The 27,588-nt window shown below is 37.7% G+C and overlaps 1 protein-coding gene across 1 annotated transcript in view; it reads left to right on the forward strand.

Moving 5' to 3' along the window:
* Nucleotides 1-27,588, forward strand: part of RAB3C (RAB3C, member RAS oncogene family) — a 119,496-nt gene that overhangs the window by 53,399 nt on the left and 38,509 nt on the right. Inside the window, exon 2 of the mRNA XM_085326461.1 lies at nucleotides 3,018-3,136. Coding sequence (XP_085182587.1) covers nucleotides 3,018-3,136 — 119 coding nt within the window. The remainder of the gene's footprint in view (nucleotides 1-3,017; nucleotides 3,137-27,588) is intronic.

Raw genomic sequence — 27,588 nt, forward strand, 5'->3', positions numbered from 1 at the left:
GAAACTAAAAAAATTACACTTTATTTGTGGTCATCTATTTATGCCATATGCTGAAATACCACTCTAGAAAATCTCTTTTTWTAACATGACATTAACGTAGCATTAGATACAGGCACTTACTATAAACCTTCATTAAAAACAACCTCAAATACCTCCTTCTTTCTTTGACTAACCCAAACTGAATACTGAGGTCCAGAAGAGCATCTCATAGCTCCACAATMTGTCAGCATTTGGATTTTCATCTGCAGCTGGGTTTCCCTTTATGTAAAAATATTTAAGAACTTCTATCTTGATTCTTTTTYCTTTAAATTCATTTTTGTTCTCTGTAATCAAAAATGCCTAAGCCTACACTAGCTCTCTTAAGCACTGCACAGAAATTTATTGGTGTCTTGGGTAGGAACTGGTTTGCGGCTAGGGCTTTTCACTCTTATCTGCAGGCAGGCTTCAGCAGAAATCACCTGCAGCAAAATAATATTTGCTTCAGTAGCAATGAGCTCATGCTTATCATACTGACATAATTCCAGCCATACGTGTCTCTAGTTGACAAATGGAGAASTAACGGCAAAATATGTTTGAAAGCCATGTCTGTTCTGTACGGTAAGGCTGAGTGCTTGCTATAGGCCATTTTTTCCTTCTCTCTTCCAACTCTTTTTCCTAATAGCAAGTGAAAGAGATGAAGCCATCAAAGCATGTGAGAGTAAAACTTATTGCGTAAAAGAAATGCAAAGAAGTGGTTTTAATAATAGCAGATGATATTCCTTCTGCTAATAAATGGTTTTACTTGACATTTCCATGGTACTTTCCACTGACCTACTCAGAAAGAACTGACCTCTGAGCACTAGAACATGCCTAGGTCAGCTCAGTCATCAAGTTTTGTTAATCCAAGCTCCAGACCGTGGTTGAACCCAGCTCAGAGTGCAGACAGGAGTGCAGGTCTGTCTGGCCTTTCCATACAATCAYATACTAACATCCTGTGAAACCTACTAGGCTCTRACTTTCATATTAGCTTTCAGTCTTAGATCTCTGAAACTACATTAAGGCAATAGCAGCTGTAATCCACAATAAACTGAATCCATATATTTTACCTAAGAACTTGTTTGTTTTTGGTAACTATCTTGGTTATGTTTCTCAGTCTATAAATGCTTTCTGATACATGTAAAATCTACCTTTTTTACTTTATGTTTACAAGATGAACATATGTAAAGAAGAAATCTCRTTTAATCTATTTTTCTTGTATTCACAAGACAATATCATAGGCACCATTTGAGAAAACCATCCAAATAGTGTCTGTTAGTGGTTATTTTTTTTCTCTCTAGGAAGACAAATTAAATAAGTTTGTCCATATTTTAAAGTAAGCTATTTCTTATCCACTCACAAAAATCTGAAATAACAAAAGTAACTTTCAATATCTGTTAAAATCAAATTTGCATGGATGATCTATTAGATAGTTACGGGATTTCACTGAGATGTTATGTTTCATCTATTAATGTTTTTATGGTTTAAAATCTTAAATAGGTAAACTGAAACTGAAAATAAGTTATGTATTTCCTATATTTGAGGTATTGCTAGTGTCTCACAAGCTTACTAGAGATAGTGGTGGTTTATGCTAGACATTGTATATAAATGTAGTAATAGAGAGTCCCTGCTCTGAAGATTTTATAATGGAAATAAATAAAGTAAGCAGTAGAAGAAAGTCTTACATTTCTCAGTTAAAGGCATAAARGTACAGAGAATGTGAGGGAGAAAACTGGTTTGAGGTAAGGGCCAGCTAGCAAACTCTCTTGGTGTCAGGTACCATCCTTATTTTAAAGACCACTGCASCCCAAATGCTATTTTTATTTTGTCAGCCCAAATCTGTTTTGGCAGCAAAGTTGACATAATCACCAACAGTTTACAGTCACAAGAACAGGATGATGAGACATCACTTTTTTTTGATCAGGGTATTCCTGAACTTCATGAATTGTCCTGATCTTACAGTGAAGGTCTTAAGGATGCTATTTTATCCTAGCTTTTTGCCTGGAATTTGGAAATGGGATTTTACCTGTCCCCACTCTCAAACTGGGAAGGTCCAAGGCAGGAAGAGGAGACAAGATTCTCATGTTGTCATTGTGTAACATGACTCAAAGCATGACACCTGTCATATCACCGGATGTAGGGCCATGCCTTCCTACTTCTCTCCACTCCCACCACATGACAGTGGACATGTCCTTTGTATTATGAGCCAAARCAGATTTGATAGAATCACAGAATCAGTAAGGTTGGAAGGGACCTCTGGAGATCGTCTAGTCCAACCTCCCCGATCAGCAGGGTCACCTAGAGCATGTTAAACAGGGTTGCATCCAGGCGGGCCTTGAGTATCTCCAGAGAAGGAGACTCCACAACCTCTCTGGGCAACCTGTGCCAGTGCTCTGTCACTCTCACAGGGAAGAAATTCCTCCTCACGTTCAGGCGGAACTGCCTGTGCCTCAATTTCTGCCCATTGCCTCTTGTCCTGTCACATGGGACGAGTTTGCCCCCGTCCCCTTGACACCCTCCCTTCAGGTACTTGTACACATTGATAAGATCCCCCCTCAGGCTTCTCTTCCCCAGGCTGRASAGGCCCAGCTCTCGCAGCCGTTCCTCAYAGGGCAGGTGCTCCAGCCCTCTGATCATCTTCATAGCCCTACRCTGGACTCTCTCCAGTAGCTCCGTGTCTCTCTTGTACTGGGGAGCCCAGAACTGGACACAGTACTYGAGATGAGGCCTCCCCAGGGCTGAGTAGAGGGGCAGGATCACCTCCCTCGACCTGCTGGCAACACTCTTCCTAATGCACCCAACGAGACCATTGGCCTTCTTGGCCACGAGGGCACATTGCTGGCTCATGGTCAACTTGTCATCCACCAGSACTCCCTGGTCCTTTTCCTCCCCCTCTCGGATTGCCGAGCTGTGCAATGATGACTGTCAGAGTTTTCTTCTGACTTTTAAGAAAAAATATTTATTTATTTGTAACCAGAAAAAAATGTTTGTTATTGTTTCAGGACACAGCAGGTCAGGAGAGATATAGAACAATTACGACGGCCTATTACCGAGGTGCAATGGGGTTCATTTTAATGTATGACATCACGAATGAAGAATCCTTCAATGCTGTGCAGGACTGGTAAGTTAGATTTGGAATTCATTTTAAATACCATACAGAATATATGATATCACTCACTTGCTGTGACAGTGTAAATTATTTTGGAAAATTTATTTCCAAATAGATTGTCTAAGCAAATGCTAGCAAATTGCCTAGCTCAAATGCTAGTTTGTTTGTTTGCTTGTTTTCTGAGAAAAGGCAATACATTAAAATGTGTTGCATATAATTCATCACAAGCATTGTGTTTCCCATGGTTTCAGTCAATAAGGGTTATTTATACCACAATCCAGGAATCTCCTAATATGGAGAGTGACTACAAAGATAACAGAAGGATTTTCYATAGTTTGAAAGTTCACAGAAAAAATGAGATACCTTTTGGGGGAGTTCCTTTTGATTTACTTTTTCATCATATTGCTTTTAATCTTATCTGGCTAGGCGTTATTGTTTCAGTCTTGTGCCTCAAGTGTAAAGGTGATGAGTAGACTTCATCATAGTAGCAGAACCCAAAATTACTGGTAGTTATGTTGCAATACATCTTGTGACTGTCAAGATAGCTGCATAAGTGTGTCATTCAAATCAGACATGGGAGATCAGGACCTAAATAGGTCAAGGCTTTTTTAAATAAAGATGACCCAAAAGGAAAACTACAGTTAATCTCAGTGCTATCATCTTGCCTTTTATGAGTTATGTTAGTATCTGATAATTTCCTAGCAGTACACTGAGTGATGTGAATACCGTTTGTCTTGTGTGCTCCATATGCTCTCTTGCAATCTGTTCCCATGGGAGAATTGTGTTTGAAAGAGGATTGTGTTCGGAAGTTGGTATTTTAGGGGACAATTTTTTATTTTAATTTATACAGTAGCGTGTGCTTTTTTCAGGGCAGGCAAGGTCAAAACCATGGTTTACACTTGAAGTAAAAGACAGTGATGTTGTGATAGTTCTTTGTTTCTAAAGGTAATTGCTGCCCAAACTCAGACTCCCCAAGAAAAAGCTCTCTTTCTTTCACACTCTTCTACTTATTCTTATGGTAGGTGTTCCACAGAGCAGCTTCCTTCTCTTCATCTAAAGGGTTTTTTTGATCTAGATATGCTGAGCCTGGTCATTCAGCACTTCTGAAAATAAGAATTTTGAACATGAATTTGATTTTGTTGTAGAAGAAATAGACTGGAACTTGGGTTGCCTAGCACTGCCTGCTTAAATGTTAGGGATGTGCTTATACATGCTCCACCAATGGAAAGGGACAACTCCAGAGTGTCTCCTCCACACCTATCTGAGACACCTGTGTGACTCTGCAGTGAGTTGCTCTTATAAAGCATTCATCTTTTTCCATCTACTAGAGAATCAATAAGCTTAAATGATTAGTGTAGACCAGACATCTAGCTTTTGGACAACTGAATTTATCTGAGAGGAGTCTCTGCTTAGTACACAAAATGGAAGACAMGTTTGCTAACTGTAACTTGTTATACCAAGGAGATTATCTGCCCGTCTTACACAAGCAGGAGGTAACRTGCTGAAAGATTGCTGTTAAACAGTTGAGAGTGCAGCTCTGTTCAACAGCATTAGACAGAATCTCCTGCCTAACAGGAGATAGTGGAAAATGTTATTCATGGATGCTAGAGTGTGAAAGTTTAGCATAACTAGGGAGTCAAGCAGCACCCCCAGCCTCCCAGGTGATCCAGCAATGGTGTCTGCAGCACCAGCCTGCCAGCTGAAGCTCTCTCTTGCTTTGGCTCTGCTGTCTTTTGCCCATGGGCTGATTCCATTCAAGCTCTGGGTTAAATGGGCAATAATGGCTGTCTAGGGACAGCTGTAATCTCTTTGCCCCACTCCTGGRCAAAATATATAGCATATCATGCATAATCCAGCTTCTCCTGATACAAAGGTCTCTTTATAGCAAGTGCAAATATGAGTGCTTATTATTAATTTCCCCACTTGTTTGCTTTGCAGCTTCCTGAATCTGGTGTGGTTGTCACTCTTTCTCAATGATAAAAAATAACTAGGCTTCATAATAAGAAAAAAAAATGGTGTAAAATGAAACCAAAAAATAGTTAAAGCTCTGGAACAGGTTTTTAAATATGTTTGTGAAATATGATTTTTCCATCATTTTTCACTAATAGCTGTACAAATCGTTGGCAGTATTGTAGACATTTGGTGGACATGGGGGATTGCATGATTATATGCCTAGAGCTACTGATCAGTGATCTGCATGATGAAAGGGGTGACAGATAAGCAGAGTGCCTCACTTGTCAAGATGAGACAGGGATTTGATTTTATTTTTATTTATATTTTCATGAACCCAGTTGCTGCCCTGCCCCTTCATCTCTATTTTATTCCTCACATGTCACAGCTGATAGTTAATTTTGATTAGCCCATGTTCCAGTTTTGGTAGTAATCACAAAACTACAGTTTACTTCTGAGTATGAGAGAAGTTAAAGAAAATTCCCAATAACAAATGCCACAGAAGACTAAGTATGTCTGTGTGTTTGTCTGTCTATGTGTTTGTGAAAGATATGCAAGATGGGAACKGGGGAGCAAGAGCTGTTAAGGCTTTCCAGCTTGAAATGCTTTTCATTTTGATAAATATGTCTCTGAAGGCAGCAGTGCCATTTCGTTCCTGTGCACTACGGGCCAAATTCACATGCAAATCTCATCAATCTCAAGGCTTGATTTAGAAATGACAGTACAGTCAAGGTAATGAATCTACAAGTGCCTTTTAGATTTGGATAAGGGATTTCGGTTTAAAATGTATGTTGGGATGATTCTTTAAAAGCAATTTGTTCAAAGCTCTGGTACTCACACTGAAAGGCATTTTTTCATTTGAATGAAAGTGCTATTTTAAAATGAAGTCTGAAACTTCTCTTTTCTGACAACAGATGGATAATCTTATTTCCAAATATGCAGTGCCTAGGTCAGCATGAATCTATTCAGCTGTGAGAGATGCTATATCTAATGTGACTATTAACATTTTACATACAAAAAATCAGTTCAGTATTTGTATTTTCATTTAAAGCTATTACTACTGGTAKATGAAACAATATAGTAGCCACACATTCTCCAACCTGGTAGACTGGGAAAGTGTTTGGTTTGAGTTTGCCTAAATGACTTGGAGGCACAATAAATTTCAGCTGGACAACAGATGCTTCAAGAAACATTCATATCACATCTTCTTCTCTAAGTAAAACCAAACAGAGGTACTTGGAGGTTATAAACAACAGTAATAACAAAAGTTGTAACCTATGTAGAGATCTTCTTTGAGATTCAGAAACTTTTTGTGTGAGAGATCGGGAGTTACTATCTTCTAATAATTCTTATGTATTATGTACGCCTGCTGATTTATTGCCTTCAGTCTCTTCCAGAAGATCATGCAAAGAATAAACTGCCAGGGCAGTGTACCATAACTGCTCGGTCATTTCAGAATTGCTGCTTTCTAGGGACYGTCCCTTACCTTATCTGTGTTCTCCATGTAGCTACGTTCTCTGTATAGTTTTACATATTCTAAAACAGATACTGGCTAAATGAGCCTAGTTTGCCAGCCAGTTTAGATTGTCCTATATAACTGATTGATCATTAATAATTTTTATMATTTGGACTTTTTTGCATCATATATAGACTTTATCAGCTATTGTTCTAAATCTTTGTTAAAGACATTGATAAACTGATTGAAGTGTATTTTTCCAAGAACATGGAGACCAGTATTATCTGTGTGTTAATTTTAGGGAGTATTACTAGTCTTCTAACTAGTTCTGAAGAAGAAGAATCAGTCACCCACTTGTATCACTGCTAGTATTCTGCTAGCGTTCTTCTCTAATCAGAATGTATTTTTAAGTATATATTTTCAGTTCTTTAGAGAGTGCTAAACTAAAATGAAAACAATAAAGTAACGGAGGCAAAGTATTTTCCTGCTCTAGATTTCAGAAGCATTTTGAATCTGAATTATGTAGTAATAGTTTTTGGGGTTTTTGCGAAATATTCAGAGTAGTTCATGCCCCAAGATGGAAGAAACACTCAGTTCCTGCATAGCCTTTTTTCATGATGGAAATGAGTTTGAGTGTATTATTTACAATATTGAACTATCAGATTAATAATATCAAATTGACAAAATGTGGAAGGAAATGTCTTTCTCTGGTAGGAAGGATTATTATTAAGAGTAAACATATGATTCAGAGAGAAGGTGCTTTTTTTCCACTGGGCTTTGACTTGTTCCACTGGCAGCTGGCTAGATGTGCAACCTGTGTTCTGTCCCTTTTCCCAGACAGCCTAAGCAAGCAGTACTGCTGGCTAGGAAGCAGTGCTAAGTCAGTCTCAGAATGCATTTCCTTTAAAGAAAATACCAGTGGCAGTAGTCACAGCACTGAACAATATTCTCCTTTATAGTTACAGATTTTCAGAAATTCTCAGGGACCAACAGTTTCTGCTTTTATTCAGTAAGAGTGGGTGCGTGCTGAAAACTGGCTGCTAGTGGAAACAGCAAAGCAAACGTACTTTGACTCAGCAGATCTGATGGAGCTTCAGATTTTGAAGCTGCCTTTTGCAGGATGTTATTCCGTTCAGAAGTGCAGCTAACCGGGCAAGCGCAAGGTGTCAAACTTGCAGRGCTTTGGGGCATAGTAGTCATGCTGCCCTGAAAGGATGCAGATTTTTAGGAATGGATTTATTCCTATGAATAGGAACCTGCTGGTGTTCATCTAGTCCTGCCTGGCCAAGGACTAGAGCCTCAATTAGAAACAGGAAATAACCAAATCATGCCATTTAGCTGAGTTCTTTATACAGCATCCACAAGTGTCAAGTAATTAGTTTAGTGGAATTTGGTTTCCTTTAACACATTCCTTCTTGTTAAATCTGAGTTGGAAATCCGTGAATGTTGGGAATGGTTCCATGCCACTTCAATGCACATTTGTTTTACAAGTTCAGTTAAAATGTCACAGTGGTTGCATTCATTACTTTTTTTTTATGCTGCCACCTATAGCATGTACCTTTTTTAGACTTTTTTTTTTTTTTTTTTTTTTTTTTTTTTTTTTTTTTTTTTTTTTTTTTTTNGTTTCAGTAGGGGGTTTTATGTTTCCCGTCATTATGTTTCAGTAGGGGGTTTTATGTTTCCCTTCCTTGTAACCGTTCAGGCYGCGTAAAGTGTTAGCTTTGTGGAAGTGGATCCTTATGACAGAGAGGAGAAGGGGAAGGCTTTATTCTGTCTTTGCAAATGCTCTCAGATCTGACTACTGATTTCTATAGAAGTGCCAGGATAATAACTGTTCCTGAGTTGAAGTTAAAGCTGTTTTTTATAAATGCTACTCTTCTAGACTTCTACTGATTGGAGGAGGGAGAGTTTTTCATACCCATGGTATTTTTCATGCAGTGTCCCCAGCTGAGTCAGAAACAGCAGGAGTAAAAAATATGTTCTAAAAGACTCCAGTTTTATGTTCAAGGTTGAAATSTAGCTGGCTTGACATGAACACAGGAACAGGTTGCCCAGAGAGGTTGTRGAGTCTCCTTCTTTGGAGATATCCCGTGCAATGTGCTCTAGGTKACCCTGCTTGAGCAGGGGGGTTGGACTAGATGATCTCCAGAGGTCCCTTCCAACCTCAACCATTCTCGTTTTCTGTGATTCTGTGGTCCAGRATCTAGACAGGGACAAGAGCACACTGTGTAGTGTGTTTTACACTCACTTGTAAGTTCTTCTCTGTACCCGAGAATGTTGTCCAAACCTCAAGTGCTTGTCTGGCAATATCATTATAACTATATGGTGACCAGATAACGTCTGAAAGCACTGTTGTGGGGTGCTGGCTTCCTAGGTTGTRCAGGAATTCAAAATTGAAGAATTCCACATTGCTGAAGTCAGAGATTCAGGGATGCCTCCTCAAGAGACACACGAGGTTGAARGAGCCTGAAAGGCTCAGAATTATTAAAGTTGTCAGAAGATCTSTGCTTTCTTGAGTCTGTCAAGGTGTGTAGAACTGGTTTGTCCTGCTTTCTGTCCGAGGTTTAAGGATTGATGAGCACAGCACCCTGGGAAGAACCCCCATACTCTTTAGAAAATAAAGTTTTTCTTAAAACTGATGAGATGGACAATTTTAATGCCCCTGTTTTAAAGGACTATGGCTACATCTCTTYCTAAGGAAAGAAGTTCAGAGGGTCTTCTATGGAAAATGTTTCTTTCTTTTTTTCTCTCTTCCTTTTTTTCTCTGGCATCATTTAAATGGATCCCCGTCTTCTATCTGCTCATGGTCATCAGTTTTGGGAAGGGGTCATCTGGCAGAAGATAGATAAGATTCCTATTTTATGAAGGAAACAGAAGCTGAGGACAAAAGCAGGTGAATTCTGGTGTTAGAGCTCTCCTGTGTTGCACCTGCTTGTGTATTTTCACAGGAACTTRGTGCATAATTTAGTACTAAGCAATATTTGTGGAATACAAAAATTATCTGAATTTCAAATTCATGCCAACAGAATTAAATTCTGTTTCATCTGTGCCCATAATTCATGAGAGATGGTTATTGGGAACTGAGTCTTGGCAAAGACAATAGAAATGAGAACATTGTCRTCATGTAGGACCAGAGTAGATTTTGAGCTGTGCAATGAGTTTATTATTATGAGTGTAGCTACTAAAACAATTGCTAAAAATTGATTTTTTTTGTAGTATATATGACTTGAATTAAATTTTTTAAGGCATCATTGGAGAAAGTTTTAAAACGGCACTTTAGATGAGTGACTATGCTACTATCATCACAAGATAATATTTTGAATTAAAACTCAAAAAATATGAACATTCAGTGCAAGATGGCATTTGACAGCTGGATTTACTGAATATGCCAATACCAGTAGTCATTCTGGACAGCATTCTGGGAAAAAAAATACTCAATTTCTTTAAACAATTAGCTTTTTCTTTTCCATTTCRCACTTCAAGCGAACTAGAAGATAAGAAGCTGAGGCTGCTACACTCTGGATTTTTTGCGTTTTGCCCTGCTTCTGTTTTAATAAAATATATACTGACACTTTTTGAATTGTCATTAAGAGAAAGAATAAAATTAGAAAATACACTAGTATGTTAGCGGAGGAATGTAAAAAGTCCTCAAAGCAAATTTAGCCCATTAAGTTAATGTCAGTACTGTTACATGCACTTTAAAGGGCATATGTTCTAAAGGATACATTCTTTTCACTTCTGACTCTCAATTTTCAGTCTAATATTTATGCTTGGTCCATACTTGACCTACTGACAGGCTATTTTTCTTTTACCTCTCAATATTGAGCTTGGTTCTATCATTTAGGAAAAATCCATTATTTGTTGTGTATCAGCAAACGGATCTGGAAAGCACTTCTAGGCAAATTTAACCTCCATCTCCCTTTGCCGAMACGTATGACCTGACATGCAGCACAATTTGTGCAGTCCTGCAGCTGATGCAAGCCGTACTTCCCATTCCCCGTCTGTGCCCTGAGGAGGTCTGTCCTGGGGGGCTCTGTCCGGACACGAGCTGCATCATGTCCACCAGCAATCCACCTGCAACCTGCGAGTCTGCCCTGCAGCTGACAGCAGCCTCCCAACAGCAGTGCAGCCGCRGAGCCGTTTGAAAGAATATTCTGATGGAGCGCTCTGATATCAAGCRTATTAACTGGGCCTTGATACAGACAAAAGGATTTAAGCAGACGCCTTGGTTATTTGACATAGTTATGTTTTTCAGCCAAGCAGGTGTTAATAATTTGCACATTGGTAGATAGTTCCATGTCATTCTCCTACTTAAACCAAAAGAATAAAACACTAATAGTGCATAAGTGGTATCTTGCAAAAAGAAGGGGGTGAACTTTAAACCAAAATTTGGTTTATTTTTTCATTTGTGTCTTTCTTTTGCACAATAGATATTAAAYATAAGGAGATTGGTATTACATAGGAAGTTTGTCTTTTATAATTTAAAATCATATTAGTGGCTGGAATTACATGAAACTTCCGCTTTTGACTTGTTATGTTCACTATTTAAAAYGGACTTTTGATATGCACAGAATAAYACTAAAATTCTTTGCTTCTTCATAAGCTGTGAATACTTGCTTCATTTTACTTTTTTCTTTCKCTTCTTATTTCTGTAAGAATTAAGTTCAGTGGCAAATTAGATATGCCTCAAAACCAAAATATTTTCTCTGACTACAGATAATATCAAGGCATTTTTACAAAGTAATTCTTGGTAGAGTGAATATGCCTTAAAATATTAAAACAAAATTCTATATTCCAAGTCAGTTTGCTTCACAGCTTTTCACCCATTATTTGGGATGGAATATCTGATGTTGTAAGTTGAATATGGATAACTTAGTTCTTTGGGGTGATGTATTACCTTTTCCCTCAAAAGTGTATCTTCAACTCCAAAGTCTGCCACAGTGTTTCTGATATGATATCCAAAAAAGGAGTATCCCCAAATTTGAAAGTCATTGTGTGGATCATCCCCAGAGATTTGAGGAGCAGTGTATGTGTAGTGCAACTGACTCTCCCTAAAAGAAAAGTTAGCTGAAAGGAAAATGTCACGAGTAGGTGGTTTTCCATTTTTAATTACAAGTTTCTGTAATTTTCAACAGATTATTCTTAACACTTAYGACAGACAAACAAGCAATATTCAGTGTCAACAATACTCTTTGTTGCTTGAAACTTTTGATGTGCCGGAAGGTAATGTATTGCCTTCTGTTATCACTGACATTGCCAAATACAGGGCTTTMGGTCTGCCTGGAAAACAACTCTCAGTGATGAAGAAGAACATATGCCTGTTGTATTTTTAAAGGCTCTTCCTGATAACATATCTGATATTAGGCTTAAGTAGCAACGTAGCCTGGACAATGTTGCTTTGATGAATGTAATTTGATGATCTTTTTCTTTCTGCTAAGTTCTGAATTTAAATATGCGTATTACAGATGGGAATTTATGCAAATCCTTATCCAACTGTTTTTGTCTTGAAAATATTAAACCTTTGATTTAAAAGTTTGAATATCATAGTAAAAGTTTTCAATAGATTTACACTCAAAAAAAGAGATTCAAGCATTGTAGCAGTTAGTTAAGAAAGACAGCTGTTAAATTTTCATGCAAGTTTTCATACTTTTCTATTTTTATGTTCTTAAATCATAGAGAAAACGTACTTAGGGGTCTGAAATTATCCATACTTGGTTCTTTATCTTGTTTGCCCTTCATTCATATTGCTGTGGAATTAAGATCATCTGCAGAAGGTCACCTTCACTACAGATGCRCCATCTTCTTTGGTACCAGGGTGCCATACTTCCTGGTACCAATGTGTCTGCTCATCTGTGCCATGCTGCATCAAGTCATATTAATAATGTCAGCAGGGAGACTAAGAAGGGGAAGCAACTACTGCCTAGACTAAATTCTCTCAGGCTGCTCCATGTCTTCCTTTTCCCCCAAATCTGAGATAGGGCAGGATAGTCGTGAAGGTGTTGATGGTCGTTCACCCAGATCCYGCTCAGTCACAGGTGACTGAGTGGAGCTCCACAGTGGGGATAAACTCAGTGATACGCTTCAAGAAATTGCCAGGAAACCTAAGTCAGTCTTGAATGCCGGTGGACCTAACTGGCCCCGTGAGTGCCTTGAATGAGAGGTTAGGGAGTTTTTCAGTTTTAGATAGTAGTTCATTAGGGCTGTTACTGGCCATAGCTAGACATGATTCACTGGAGGGCAGCAGGTCAGATGGGAGGAGAATGGTCTGTAGCCCCTATAGATCAGTAACTACGTCATGAGCATGGCTGCACCTCCYCTACAGCCCCCATCCCTTCAGATAAGGGCTGCAGTTTTTGAGATGAATTTCTTCTTTTCTTGTCAGACCTGTTTAGTAAGGAAGGCTGCATTGCTCCTTTCCTAGTCCCTTTTTCCTCATGCAGAAAAAACTTGGCAGTTCTGTCTGATATGAAAGCACAAAATCTTTGATTTGGGAAAACATGACAAAATAGCAATCATGACCGGATTCTATCTGACAAGAAGAGAGGTCTGGCTTGAGATATAACTATTCCCATATTTCAGTTTTAATTCTCAAGAGCATATGCAGCAGAATTTTCTTCTTGTTCATGAGTTTCTGCCCATTGCTCTTTATGATCACACAACAGGAAGCACAACATACCTGTTTTGTAGCCTGCTGTGTCTCAGCTGGTAAGTGAACTGAGCATCAATAATTGATAATAATCTTGCAGATGTGACAGCCTGAGAATAAACTTTCTTTGTTGGACTAGAATTTTCACAGTGTATTTTCATTGCATTGCTGATGAGGCAATATAGATACTCAGCTGCAAAACTGTTGTTAAATAAAGATGAAGGGTCTTTCATTCTGTACCACATCTTGTTCTTCTTCAGCTGTAGTCACCGACAGTTACACTGGGRTAGATGAAAGCAAACCAGAGGATCAGATTAACATCTTAATGCTGCCATGCTAAATTGATATTCATTAATTAAACTATGCTATGATAATCCTAAAGAGATTTGCAGTTTTGCCTGGGTTTTTTTAGACTAAATGATATGCTTTTCTTCCCCCAAAGTTTAGATGGAAAATGCCTCTGAAAGGCTAATGGTAAGCTGCCCAGTTTATCAGAAGGATAAACAAAATTAAGCAAGGTAATACAATCATATGCTAAATAAAGTATATGAAATGTTGATTCAGATATTTAGTCTAGACTGCCTCATTCTATTATAGACAGTCACAGCCAGGTGGCAAAAGAAATAAAAACTGGCATTTTATCATCCAGTCACAATATTTATTTTTGAGGGTAATAAATGTCATAATGTTTTGTGGCAATGATGGTAGTTTTTATGGCTGAACAGTAACTAATATACTCTTTTTATCTCCTTGTAACTGTGCATGTTGACACAGCAACACAGTTGCTCAGCATTCCCAAATGAATACTCTGCCCCAGCAAATAACATAGGAGTCTTATCAGTAACAGTTCCCACTGCCAGCTCAAGTTGCAGAAATTTTACTTTTTTCCATACTCTTAACTCTGTTATTTTTAACTTGAGAGGAATTTTGTGATCTCACATAGCTTCTAAAGAGTAGCTAACTGAAACCTGGWGCTTCGCTGAAGAAGCTTTTCCTATTGGGCATTTCACGTTTGCAGTTATCCTCTGTGGACTGGGATATGTACAACAGCACTAAGTGCTGCACTTTCATTCATGTAACCTGGAGGTTCTTTCTTTAAAAACCSAACAAAGTTAAAAAAAAGTGTGAGTCAACAGCAAAGCAGTGTATAGCCCTGAGGGCAGTATGAAGGAAATTTAACAGAATATCCTCTCCCCATTAGCTTTCTCACCTCTGATCCCCTTCAGGTTGCTTCCTTTCTCCTGCTAGCTTCTCTACTTTTGATTCCTACTTCCCTCTGCTTCTGATTTCTACACAGATTGTTTAAAGTGCCAAGTACTGGCAGTTTTAAAACAAGGGCAAGAGCTATCACTGTAGCTAAATTGAAACCGAAACTGTAAGGTAATGTAGCAATGTAACCCRATAGTTGTGATTATTTTCAAAGCACAACTTAATTTTATTTTGGTCTGGCCTGCAAATGAAGCAACCTCCAGAGTGCCTCTCATTACAACATTGCAAGACTCTGAACRTTGAACAAAAGCATTCGCAGAGAATGTTTAATAATGAATGTTTTTAATTTTAAAAAGTATGTAGTGTCATCAGTCCCATTTCGTGTCTGCGCTATTGCCAAATCCACACAAAGAACACCATATTATGAACAGTGACATGTAGTAAATTGTGACTTTTAAAATTTTCAGCTTCAGGGGAATTATGAACAGTGACTCAAACCTTAAAACTATTATGGTGATAGAGTCTAGCTGCTGTCCAGAGCAGATTACACAATACTGGAAGTACTGTATATTTCAGCTTCTAAGGAAGCTCAGGATGCAGATATTTTCTGGATAGGTTATGATTTGTGCAAATCTAGCAGACCCATTAAAGCATCACTGCATAGCTCTAATAGTCACAAAAAATCCAGCCTTAAGAAGGAGTTTCCATTAGGAAATCTATTTTTATCATAAGTATGTTAAAGACAAATAAAAGTCTCTGAATTTCTAAGTTCATGAATATAAAGTTTTTTAAAATTAGGGAAGAAGAAAAGGAAAATACCTTGTTAATTACAGAGGTTATAATTCTMTCCACAGCTCACTCCTCTTTCCCAGAATGAGAGTGACATTAAAGCCCTTCTCTTTCTGAAGGGTCTGTCTTCTGTTTTAGGCCAAGTTTTGTTATGCTTATAAACTGGGCTTTAGGCAAAAACATTCTTCAACAGCATGTAATTTCTCCAAGCATCATGTCATACCTTTGCWGAACTGGCAGTGAAAACAGAGCCTTGGCACTCACAAGGCTCTTGAACTCTCTCGTAAAATTCCCTAGAGGGCCTGGAGGAGAGACTATGTCCTACTGCTTGTGTCCTCCCCTGTGCTGGCCACTCAGCAACTGAGTACTGGTTTAGTGGCAGAAAATGATGCAGTTGCCTATGCAAGCTAGCTAGGATGCCCTTGCAGGACTCTGGACTAACACTGTTTCCAATACCTAAGTTAATATGCTCCAGCCTAGTTTTAATATCACTGTGCAATGCTTAGTTCATGAGATACTGACTTTAAATATCTATTCTTCCTGCAAAGTCAGGATAGGGTAGTAGACASGGTGACAAAACACGGTATACATATCCTCAACCATTTAGATATGTTCTTTGTAAGTAATGGGCAGATGGGGTTGGGCAGTGACAGCTCAGTGATCAGAAATGACAGAATCAAAGTGTTTGTTCTATACGTTAGTTGTTCTGCAACAGCTTGTAAACTATTATTTCAGTGAAGATACGGAGAGGGAATTCAAAGGCCGGTGTCTGTCTGTACCTCCTGGAAACACCCAGAAAAACATACAGAAACAGACACTGCTACATTTCTGCTCTGATTCTACCTGGGACATAGGGACCTCTCTCCATTCTTCCCTATTCTTGCTTCCTTAGGAATGTTCAAAAATGCAACTAAAACAAAACTCACACATGAAATCAAGAGAAGAGCTGTAGCTGCCCAGTGTTCACAGCACGGAAAGCTTTCATACCCTTTCCTCCCCTGCTTGCAAGCAGCCACTCCCTGCCAGGAGTTCACATCGCAGGAGCAAGATACTCCAAGGGGGAAATAAATCGATGTATATTATCTTGAATTACCTACTGTCACCACAGGCACTATAAATCTCTATTTACAGTGCTTTGTTCACAGAAAGTGAAAAGAAGGTATTATATCAATTAAAATACGACTGATACAGAATGGCTCCCTTGGAAAATCCATATCCTTGGAAAATCCATAACACTGACAAAACTGATTTCAGGTCCAGTTTGATGAAGAAATAGTCTGCATGATATTCCAAATTTTTCCATATCTACATTTTAAACTATGCCTTTCAAATGTACACTAAGCAACACAAGTAGCATCTGTCATGGAAAATAATTGTTTTCCCTCGTGCTCCTAGAGTGCAAAACTCCGTAGGAAATCCATATTAATTAAACACATGAAATTCACACTTTGCTATATGTATGTATTAGCAGAGGCAAAGTGCACTAAAGGAAACAAAAATAAAGCAAAAACAAATAATTCATACACTGAACTGTTTTCAAAATACATATGAAGAGGGAATAGGGCTCTCTAGCAGTTTCAGCTGTTGTCATTGAGAGGAACCTGCATTTTACAGTTCCCTTGTTAAAAACAACCAGATAATGAAAATTGAGTATTACAGCCTCTGGGTGAAAAAGAGAGAACAAGACATGAACTGCACAAAAAGGATGGGGATGCCAAACTTCTTTGATGTAATATTTAGTATCTTCCCTTTTGGTTTCTAGGCAAGAATCGGGAAACACATTGTTAAGACCCACTGACAATTCACTCACAAAAACCCCTGTGTCTGTAATTAAAGAAAATTCAGCTATAGATTAAAATTTCATATATTTAAGCTGCAGAAAAGTTGAGAGACATAATGAATATCTCTTTTCTAGTGTATTTTTAGATGCACAAATCAAAATGAGCCATCTTAGACTCTCTTCTTATTTAGTCTTTATAATCTCCTTTTTTTTCTGAGCTTTTAAACCATAAATGTTTGACAATTTACACAGCAGTTAGATTTAAAGACATTTCCTTTGTAGATACAGGAAAATCAATATTGGTAGCTAGTCTTAACTACAAGAGCTTACTCATTTTGTATAACCTTCACAGAGTTTTATTGTCAATATGCRTATACCTTTTTGTGTATTTATGTGAGTAGATTAATGAAAATATAAAAGTATCCAAAAAGGATAAAGAAATGTTGCTTCTAGTTCGAAGAACATGCAATATCATGTTAAAAGCGATCTATATTCTGAAAAAGTCGTAGGTGTTTAAAATGACTTTCTAGTCTCCATGGAGACTCTTCTCTAGGTTAGTTACTGCAATCAAAGCTTAGATATATAAATAAAAGCACAGATACTACTGCTAGTGRGGAAGTCTGGTTTATTTGAGGTTTTCTTACTGTCTAGCACAATAAAGCAGTCAGTCATGTGGATCTATGGAATGCAGTGTATTACTCAGGAAGTAAAAACTAATCTTTTCCTTACATTTAATGAAAATTTTTAAAACTGAATAGTTATTTTGGTGTCTTATTTTTATATTCCACAGGAGAGACCTTCCATGGCTTATATTTTTGAGAAATGTGGTCATGTTTTGGGCTCTTGGTATCTCAAAATTGCAAGCTGATCTACATCTTAATTTGTTCTAATTCCAGTTCTAAGCCAAAATATTTCTTTTTCCTTACAAAGTCATGCAGAAAAATCCAGTCAGAATTCATAGGGCTTACCGGAGCTGTCCCTCCAGCAGAATTTAAAATATCTCAGAAGCTGGAAGGGAATTGTGTAAGAGGGGGGACAAAACTGCAGCTCTCCCGCTGAAAGCCCTATCCCATGCAGCAGGCAGGGAGCGCAGAGAGAGGCAGAAAATGACTGGACACCCAAATGTCCATTTTGGATGCACCAAATGGACAGAAGGGAGGCTTTTAAATGAGGAAGCTGAAGCGAGGAAATGGTTCTCCAGGTGGTCCACACAAGGAGAAGTAAAGGTGCTTGTCCGGAGCGCTAGTTAGGCTGGAGAGCGGAGAGGTGTCCAGTAGAGAAAGGCGGCCGGTGAGCAGGCCTCCCCCAGAGCTTTCCTCRAGTCAGCTTCGGCAGGAGCGCCGGGCTGCAGCTCTCGCTGCCGAGCTGCAGGGCTGAGAGGAGTTCGCTGGGAGCCACTGGAATCGGAAAATGCCACTAATAGGAGGGAAGTGAGTGAGGGCTGGGGGAAGAAGGCAGCAAGGATATCCCTGTTCTCAGACTTGAGTGCGATAGAGCAGGAGGGCTCACGCATTGAAAACRCTGGGGAAGTGCTGCTGGAAACTTGTCTTTATTTAACGTTTATGTCATTGATCTTTATTAATCCCTAGACCCCCACTCATGCTGATCTCTCTCCCTACTTTCTGCTGCAGCTCTTAAAAATCACTTCAACTCTGCATGTCTAAGCTTTCTTCCATACTCTCTAGCCTATTGACATCTTACATTTTCCCCGGTGTTCTTCACTTACCTACTGAATCGAGAGCACCAGCATCTTCTTGAGACTCTTCTTCCAAAAATGGGTTTATCCACTCTTCATTTATCCAGCCAAAGGCTTCACTGGAAGGGATGAAAAAGGAAGAGAGCAAAGACCTTTGCTATGGGGAAGGAAAAGGCTGGAGGCTGAGAACACCGCATAAAGTAGTAGGATTTTTTTTTTAAAAAAAAAAATATGTGAACAAGTTTTGGACGGTKGTTTTCACTTAGGGACTGTCAGAGTCTGCTGGTTGCCACACATTGATAGAAAGTGCCTGAAAAAACTCACCTCTATTTCAGTCTGATTTTTTATAAAAAGAAAAACAGCTGAAGCTGCCTTTTTCTGACAGCAAAGGTTATCTTGAGAACAGTGTAGCAAAAGACCAAAGAAGAGTGTTTTAATATTGACCTGAGATATTCAGAACACAAAACTGACGCTGATAATGGCAGTCTTTTTCTCTGCAAAATCATTTCCTAAGCAGTAAAGTCTAGAATACACTTTCGAGTCAACTTAAAGGATGGCAATGAGCTGCGCTATGCAAGAAGAAACGCTGAGACGGCTTGGAGAAGTGCGGTGACCCCCTCCCAGCCCCCCGCCCCCGGGCAAGCGTATGGGCAGCACCCTCCTGTAAGAACACGCGGTCAGCTCTTCTCCCTGAATGGGACCAGTAACCCACAATGTTTTCTTAAGGAAGAAATATAAGTGCTAAAGTTCATCCCCTGAGTGACAGAAAGGTACTGAAAAGAAAGGCTCACTTTAAATTACTGGGTAGGCTAAGGCAGTTCACATTTCCACGAGATGTGCCAAGGGACAGGAGCTGTACGTTGTCTCTGCGCTCCTCTACCCTATTACCTTCTGCAGAGGAAATGCTAACGTTTGCCTTTATGGCTTCCAAACTAAAGCTGTCTCATATCCAGCCAGCTTATCCACCAGCCGTGGACAGATCTTGCTAGCTTCTGTCTGTGCCTCACCTGTCAGACAGAACCAAAGTAGAGTTTTAAAGTGTAAAGTTGTCCTTTATGAGCATGTTGGATTAAAATATCATTGTAGAATCCTACAGATTGCATGGGTCCTTTTCACAGATTTATTATATGTAAATAGTTTTTGTCTTTGTAATGGAAAGTGTCTTATATGGTTTCCTGCTTGGATACAGTGCCATAGCAGTGATCTTCTTGCATCCCTGGGTAACCTTGAGTAATACCTGCATCAGATTCTAGTAATGCTTCTGAATTTATTGTCATTTGCTTTCCTGTTTATGGTGGAATATTGCCTACATAGCTGAGCTCATGAGGGACACACAGACCTTTTCTGCATTACTGGCTCCTTCTGTTGTACCCCCCCCCCCCTTTTTTTTTCTTGTTAACAAAATCTGGAAGTTCTTTAAGTAGGGCCAGATCCTGGCCCTATCCAAGTTTTGTTTTGGACTGAACGAAAAGCAAAATGGAAAACTCCCTCTGATTTTACTTACACTGGGTTTTCACTTTCTATCTCTGTAATCAGTGATACGCAACCATCTTGCCAAAATATAGTATATTTAAACCAGGTTCTAGCATTCGTTTTTATTAATAACGTTGAAAAATAAGAATACTAATGAAGTTTTATAAGCTGCAAAACCTGCCGAGGGAAATAATGATACAGGCTCATTCTTATTTAGTAGAATAGCTGAATCATTAACTGTGTTATTGCATGAGGTATGTACAAATCCAATTTATTTCTCTATTTCCTATMTGTATTAACCCTGATAGTGTCATCCTGTAATGGAGCCAACACTACTCTATTTGACTTGGACTGACTTGAAATCGAGATCCTAATCTGGAYCTTGAAAACAGGATCTTTTAGTAGCAGAAGTCACATGGAAATAAATAACATCATAAACTATGTAGCTTTTTCTATATTTGAATATATGTAAGTTGTTTTTATTAGAGACTCCTATTACAAGTATCAATTAAAAACTCCAGAAAATTTAGTACTCCTTTCCTATATGCTAAGCTTTGAACAAAAAAACAAACTCAGTACAGTCTACATGAGACTCCTAGGGGAAAAAATGCTTATAAACACAAAGTGTTTGGATTCACTTTTAAGCATTATTAGGTCAATCAGTCAATGCAGATTTCATTACCTTTATTTTTACTGTATTGCTTTGGGGGCTTTTTTGTTTTTCCTGAGGGCACTGTGGTACTTTCCTAGTTATACTTAATTGAAAAATATTGATTCATTAGATTAGTTGCATTCCTTTTTGATATTTTCCTTTTTTACAGCCATGGCCAACATCCTACACATATAAGAACCCACTGTAGTCAGAGAGAGATGAAGTCCTCAACATTATTAAAAACTTTTAAATATTTTCTCCTTTCTTGTTTTCAAGTATAGTTAAGGTATCAAGGATGAAATCAACAAGTCCTTCCTAATTAAGGGCCTGAGAAATATGAATGCTTCGAATATTGTTTATTTAATATTCAGCAGTTAAATAGCATTTACRATATTCCTTTTGATTGCCATTTCTTTGTGATGATTTTTAAGAAATCATTTAAATTCAGCATTCAAAAACAAAAAGTAGGAAAATAAGGGAGAGGAGGGAGAGATTTTCTGGAAAGAATATGCACGTGCAACAATGCACAAGTGCAGCCATATTACACATGGTTTTCATTTAAATTTTAGCAGTGTATATAATATTGTGGAAAATAGTATAAGTGCRAACTTAAAGGCCCAGGTTAAATGCCTATTAGAAAGAGGGGTTAAAAATATGAAAAACAAGATACCATGAAGGTATAGGAAAGAAAGGTAGGAATCTAATTTTTGATTTTTTGAGGAAAGTGGAAAAAAAAGTGGTTTTGAGAGGACTTCATCAGGGCAGCAGCATTCAGTCATTTAAGACATTTTCTGATGTGGAAAGCTCTCCATCTCTTTATGGACTTTATGACAAGCTGTGCACACCTTAAGCAAGCTCACAGTGATGCAAAAAAAGGTGGTGCTTAGCCCCCAGAGCAGGAGTATTCTAAAGCAAGAACATGTTATTGCATTTAGAAGACCCAGGAACAGGTCATGCACCAGGGCTGAACAGGCTTCCTAGAGCACTTGCTTCTTTTACATTTTCAGCAGCGCTTTAGACCATAGGAGGATGGCATTCAAGAAAATCACCCTGTCAAGTTTTAAACAAATTCCAGACATATTGTAAGCCAAAATGTCACATTCACAGTAAAAGTATGTCAAAATGTATACTTCCTGACATATATCAACGTGGGCAGATGACAGTGAAAATCAAATGCACTGGAGCTAAGCTTGTTTCCTGCTCCAGACATCTATTGCTTTGTTAGGTAAATAAATTCATTTAAGCAGCTAATTCATAATATCTGTTTATTTAAGCAAAATGCTACGTAATCATTTATCTGTGACTTAATGAGGAGACAGCAAATATAGTATAAACTAGAAAGATAATAAACACAGGGATGTTTGTTGAATATAGCACATCCAATGTTCAGGGTCTTATATACATTAAAGAAGACAAAGACATTTGTTCTCAGCTAGCATGTTGCTTCTGATGGTGATTAAAAGGATTTTGCCACCTTGAGCAAGTTAAGACTCAAAGTAAGTCATTTATAAATCACCATTATTAACATGAAAATATTTTGGCAACACCTCGAACAAATGGTTTATTCAGAGTGCTCTACTATCATTTTCAAATAAGTATCACTGCTGAAGGAGTGTTTACAGTATCTACCAGCACCATACCATTTTAAAAAGATTCAGTAATGAAGAAATAGTTGGGATTCAACTCTTTTTTGAACAAGCAAGCAAGCATGTTGTAGATGAACAGCCTTCTACTATCAATCTTCTTATATATATTTCAACCTGGTTTTCATGTTGCTGATCTGTGTAGAACTATAAGAAAAAAAACATTGCAGAGAAGAAAGGAGTCACAAACATGAAAGTAATAACTTAAAATATTTTTGCTTTAGGAAAAACACAATCTGTGATGATGCACAGTTAACAGATGTCCTAGGAAGGAAGGTGTTAACCTTCAACTAGACAGAGTTAAATAGAATAATAAAAGGACATGAGAATRAGGGCTGTAAAATATATTACTAATACTCCTGCATCAGTATAACAGGAAAGCAGACAATTGGACTTCAGGGGCATTATGAACTGCCTAATTGTTGACACTTTGTCAATATGAATGATTTTTGTGATGTATTTTTAAACTGTTTTGTAAGAGTGTCTATAATTATCTGATCTGAACACTGTACACTGAAGAAGGTGCTAGAAATAAATGCCTTGATAATTATTTTCAACTATGCTCTGCTAGATGCATGCCTGGCATTTTAAAGCCGAGAAATAGAGCCCTGTATACAGATAATGAAATATCCTATCAGGCTTGCAGGTAGTTACACCACTGAGCTGTACAAATAACAGGTACTTGTTTCTATGGCCAAACGAAAAAAAAAAATATTTGAGTCAGTCTGAGAATTTTCTCTTTTATCTCTAAGAGAAAATTTTTACTTTAGGAAGAACTAGGGGGAAAAATTCATAGTGGAATTTTTTTTTTCTGTTGAAACTRAGGCAGAACTGCATTGACTTTGTGGTGAAAGTGACTGTGTGGCTTGCGGCGGTCTCCATTTTATGTTTTGCTTTCACTTGTAAATTTGCAATGGGAACRTAAAGAAGGAATCAGGCACTCTTCCCAAAATGACAATTGCAATGTGGCAGGGATCCCCTCCCCCCCCTTTTTTTTTTTTACCATAAAGGCAAGTGTTTAGAGCACTTCATGTAAGGAACTGGATTTAATTCCCTCTTTTACTTGAGGAGTTTTGAGCCTACATTGCTGTTCTCAGCGGTGCCATACTATAGGCTGTTCTGCAGGTTATTTTCATATCATCTGTAGAAGCTGATATCTTTTTTTAATAAGGTATATTCAAGCTATATTTTGGGGTTAGGAGAATTTAACAATGAGAATAAAACCTTATTGCCTGGTGGCCTTGTAGCCCCAGATGTTCACCTGAGGAAAGGGGTGAGTGTTCTTTCTTGTTGGCTTTTGACTTCAGTTTGGAAAAACATATTTATAATTAAAGTTATTCAACAAACCTGACTTAGACTACTCAACATTTCAGGTTTGTTTTAGGCAAACAAACAAATAAACTTCTCCTGCTCAGTATGGGAAGGATGTGCATAGACATTTCCCATAGGATTCTAAATGCCACAAACAAACAGGACCGTGGCTGTACATTTTTCCTGAAAAGAGTTCAATGTTTTCTAATTCCAGAAGTAGTAGTAGTGTTGGAGTAGCAGTTTAGTACCTGCTAGGRTGGAAGAGGATCACCTTCCAAATTGTTAGGACCCCTTCTCCATCCAAAGAAAGGTCTTCCAGACAGAATCTAAAACCTAAGTAGTCCCCCAGATACAAGTGCTTTTCAGTGCTAAGAATGGATAGAACTACCACATGTGGAGATAAGTCTCTTGTCCACAACACAGTTAGTATTATCTCTAATACATCGAGATTATGAGATATCTTTTCATCTGACATTATGTAAAACAAGTATATAGAAAATAACTACTGAGGAGCATCATATAATTTAGAGAAGGGTCCCTCAGCTGGGTTTAGGATTTGAAAAGCATGAAATTTGAGTTCCCTTTTTTTAGATTTTTTTGGTTTTCTGAAATTTATCCACAACCATGAGAGGCAATAGTATCCYCTTTTTTTTGTTTTAAATAAAGATTAAATATAATCACACAATCCCATGAGCTGCAATTTGAAAGAAAATGAGAAGATGAAGAAAAGATAAATATGAGAAGATAAATACAATCTTGGCATTGAGAATGATGTAAGCATATAACTTTTTAATATATTTCCTTAAAAGAAACATACCCTGGGCAGAAACAAATCCTTATGTTCTACCTGGAAATCATTAAGAAGTAGTAAGCTTCAGAAAAGAGCTGATATCCTTAAGATATCTTTAGAGCCTTGAGATTGGCTCTAAAAATYGCTTTATCACTTAGGTATGACAATGTGAACTAACTGTACATTAGGAGTGCACCCTAATCCTGTTTGCACAGTATTGCCTTATACAATCCCCAATTATTTTCTTCCTTCATCAAGTTCAGTTGAATTCCATTTGATAAGTTTTTCACTTTTCTTTCTTCCTGTTYATTCCCTGACTTGGGCTTTCCCTGATGCCAAGAAACAGAGGGTAAAGATCCCCAAAATAGTTTGGACCAGATGATAATTGGTAATAACTGGTGTATGCCCCRTGCTCCACTGACCAGTTCAGGGATCTGCTGTCATGGCTCTGTGTGATACTGCGTTGCCTTGTACAACTTAGATAGCCAGACTTCCCAGGAGGATCCCTAAATTAGTGACATGTGCTGTATGCATGCCCTCTGTATATATGTTTGCATATACCATCCCTACGTTAACAATCCTTTCTATTTTTAATCTTTCTATGCCATGACATTTGATAGGATTTRATGAGAAATGTAATTTGATTTATACAGTTGCCTTCTATTGTTAATGCATTGCATTAAAGTCCTTATCAGAACCAAGTGCTAGCTGTACTATGCTTCATGCAAAAATGCCATGTAAAGTGTTAACTCTTACAAATTATTGTCCAGGAAATTATCCTATACTTCTACACCTTAGCTTTGCTATTTTCAAATATCTTCCTCACTTTAAAGAATTAGAAATATTCCTCACTTTAAAGGCTTRGAAGTGTAGAGATCGTGCATTTAAGCAATACACAAATTTTCAAGGTAGACATGAAGAACTTTATAAACAAACTTTGCAAAAAGTTCCACCTTAAATCCATACACAGCAGTTGGAAATAGGTCAACCCTGAGCATCTTGTTGTTTGATGAAAGAATTCAAACCTGTTTCCAAGGTAACCAATCCCATCCTTTATAAATCTCTGCCGTGCTTCCACCTGTTTTAAGAAGCTGAATGTTTTTTTCATTTCCTGAGATATAGTCTGAACTTTAACACATACATGTGCATACACCACATGCTGCTTTCTCTCCACCATCAGAAAGGAGACAACAAAAGTAAATAGGAGGTGGTTAATATTTAAACTGTTAATGCAGGTGTCTCAGTAGCACATTTTTAGAGGTATTGTAAGTGGTGCCAAACAGCACTCAAACAAATTGCTTTTACAGGAAAAGCAGATTAATTTTGGATGGATTCCTAGGTATCTGGTCTTCAGGTCACTGTAGTTTCCTTTGTTCTCTGCTTTCTATACAGGCTAGGAAGGGCACTGAGTTTTAGCAAGAATAATGAGGATCTGTCAATAGAGGCAAATGATGTTCAATAATACCATTTAATGCATAAATTGCCATCTTCTCTGATGCATTAGATGGYTGCTCCACGCATCTGATAATAGCACATAAAGGCAGAACACTTATTTTAGAGAGTTCTATTTGCACATTTCACACACTTCTACACACATTTAAATATTTCCTGTAAAGGGTTTGACAGATCATTCATTTTGTTTCTTAAAATGATTTTTCCCATTCAGACAATAACCCTTTGGGAGGGTAGGAGCACAAAATGTATGACAGGAGAGTACACAACAGTACAGAATAGAGAAAGGCAATGAAAAGTCTTCCAAAAATATTTTMTTTTATCTGGAAAAAAGTATGGACATGACAGCTATTTTATAGAAACCTTGTTTCATTTATAATTTTTTTCTTTTGTTTTATTTAAGTATTGATAATACAGACAATTCAAAATTTCCTAGATGGCTCTCAGAGTAAAATAAAACAAAGCAATTGTTGCAACATAGAAACTGCACCTGTTCTGAGGAGATAGCATATGTATCAAATCTATAGCTCAGTTTAATAGAGGACTTAAAAATGCTGTAACATACGATCATCCATATAATAATCCAGTAGAAATACGCTAAATCTAGTAACCTATTGATCATATAATTTACTACTGTTAACCAAAGTATACTGAGCTGCCTTGCTTAAGTAATTCCCAATATAATTTCCTACAGTCTGATTAACACTTTCTGTTTCATTTCTGAAAATTAAATTTGAATAGGCCAGTTATATCKATTAGATAAATCAGCTTGATAAAAGTTGCTACCTACAACAGACACTGTCCCAAATTAAAGGAACAGACAATTCACCAAATAACATTCAGGAAAGTCTTTTCAACTATATACAAGTGAATACAATGTTGTTCAAATGTCAGTGCCTTCAATTTAGTTCTTAAGAAAAAGAAGATCATCCTAAAGTTCAGTTTGAGATGGCATTGTAATTAGTCTTCTATTGTCACAGAATTAGAAGAAAAAACCCTACAGTCATGAGTATACTTCAATGCTTGTGATAGCTCTGGATGATACTAAAGAGGGTGAATTTCAGAAGAATTTCTAGATACAGGAAGTTCTGCAGAGACTCAGAYGGATGGTGTGCAGTTCAAGGAGAAGCATTGAAATGGTGTCATGTTTCTTTTAAGTCATTTCATAACTTATCAAATGAAAGTTCTGAGTGAGTGTTGCTGTAACTGCTTCTTCTGGAAAATGTCTGATAACAATCAGTATAAAAACATCATAGATCATTTCTGCATAAAACATCAATTTCTGCATAAAACATCGGGAAAGCAAGATGTAGCCTTTTTAAAGGGGTACATTTATTTTAAAAGGTATGATATTCCTTGATTAAAGGTGTTGATATATCACTATTCTGTTTAGGACTTGTTTAAAAACTTTTGACATCTTGATCACAAGAGGAGAATTTAATAATTGTTTTATTTTGAAAACTTTTTAATATCGAGGTTGTACAGAAGTTGTAGAACATGTACTTCATGTTCAGTAAATTCCTGCTTTGGGGGAGTTTGGTAGCTTGTCAGTAGATGTTTGTCTTGGTGATTGCTCAGGTCACTATTGAATTTTTTTACCTTTGATATCTCTTTTTA

The sequence above is a fragment of the Rhea americana genome, unplaced genomic scaffold (genome assembly GCF_003343005.1).
Source record: "Rhea americana isolate MKP2758 unplaced genomic scaffold, rheAme1 scaffold_13, whole genome shotgun sequence".
NCBI lineage: Eukaryota > Metazoa > Chordata > Aves > Rheiformes > Rheidae > Rhea > Rhea americana.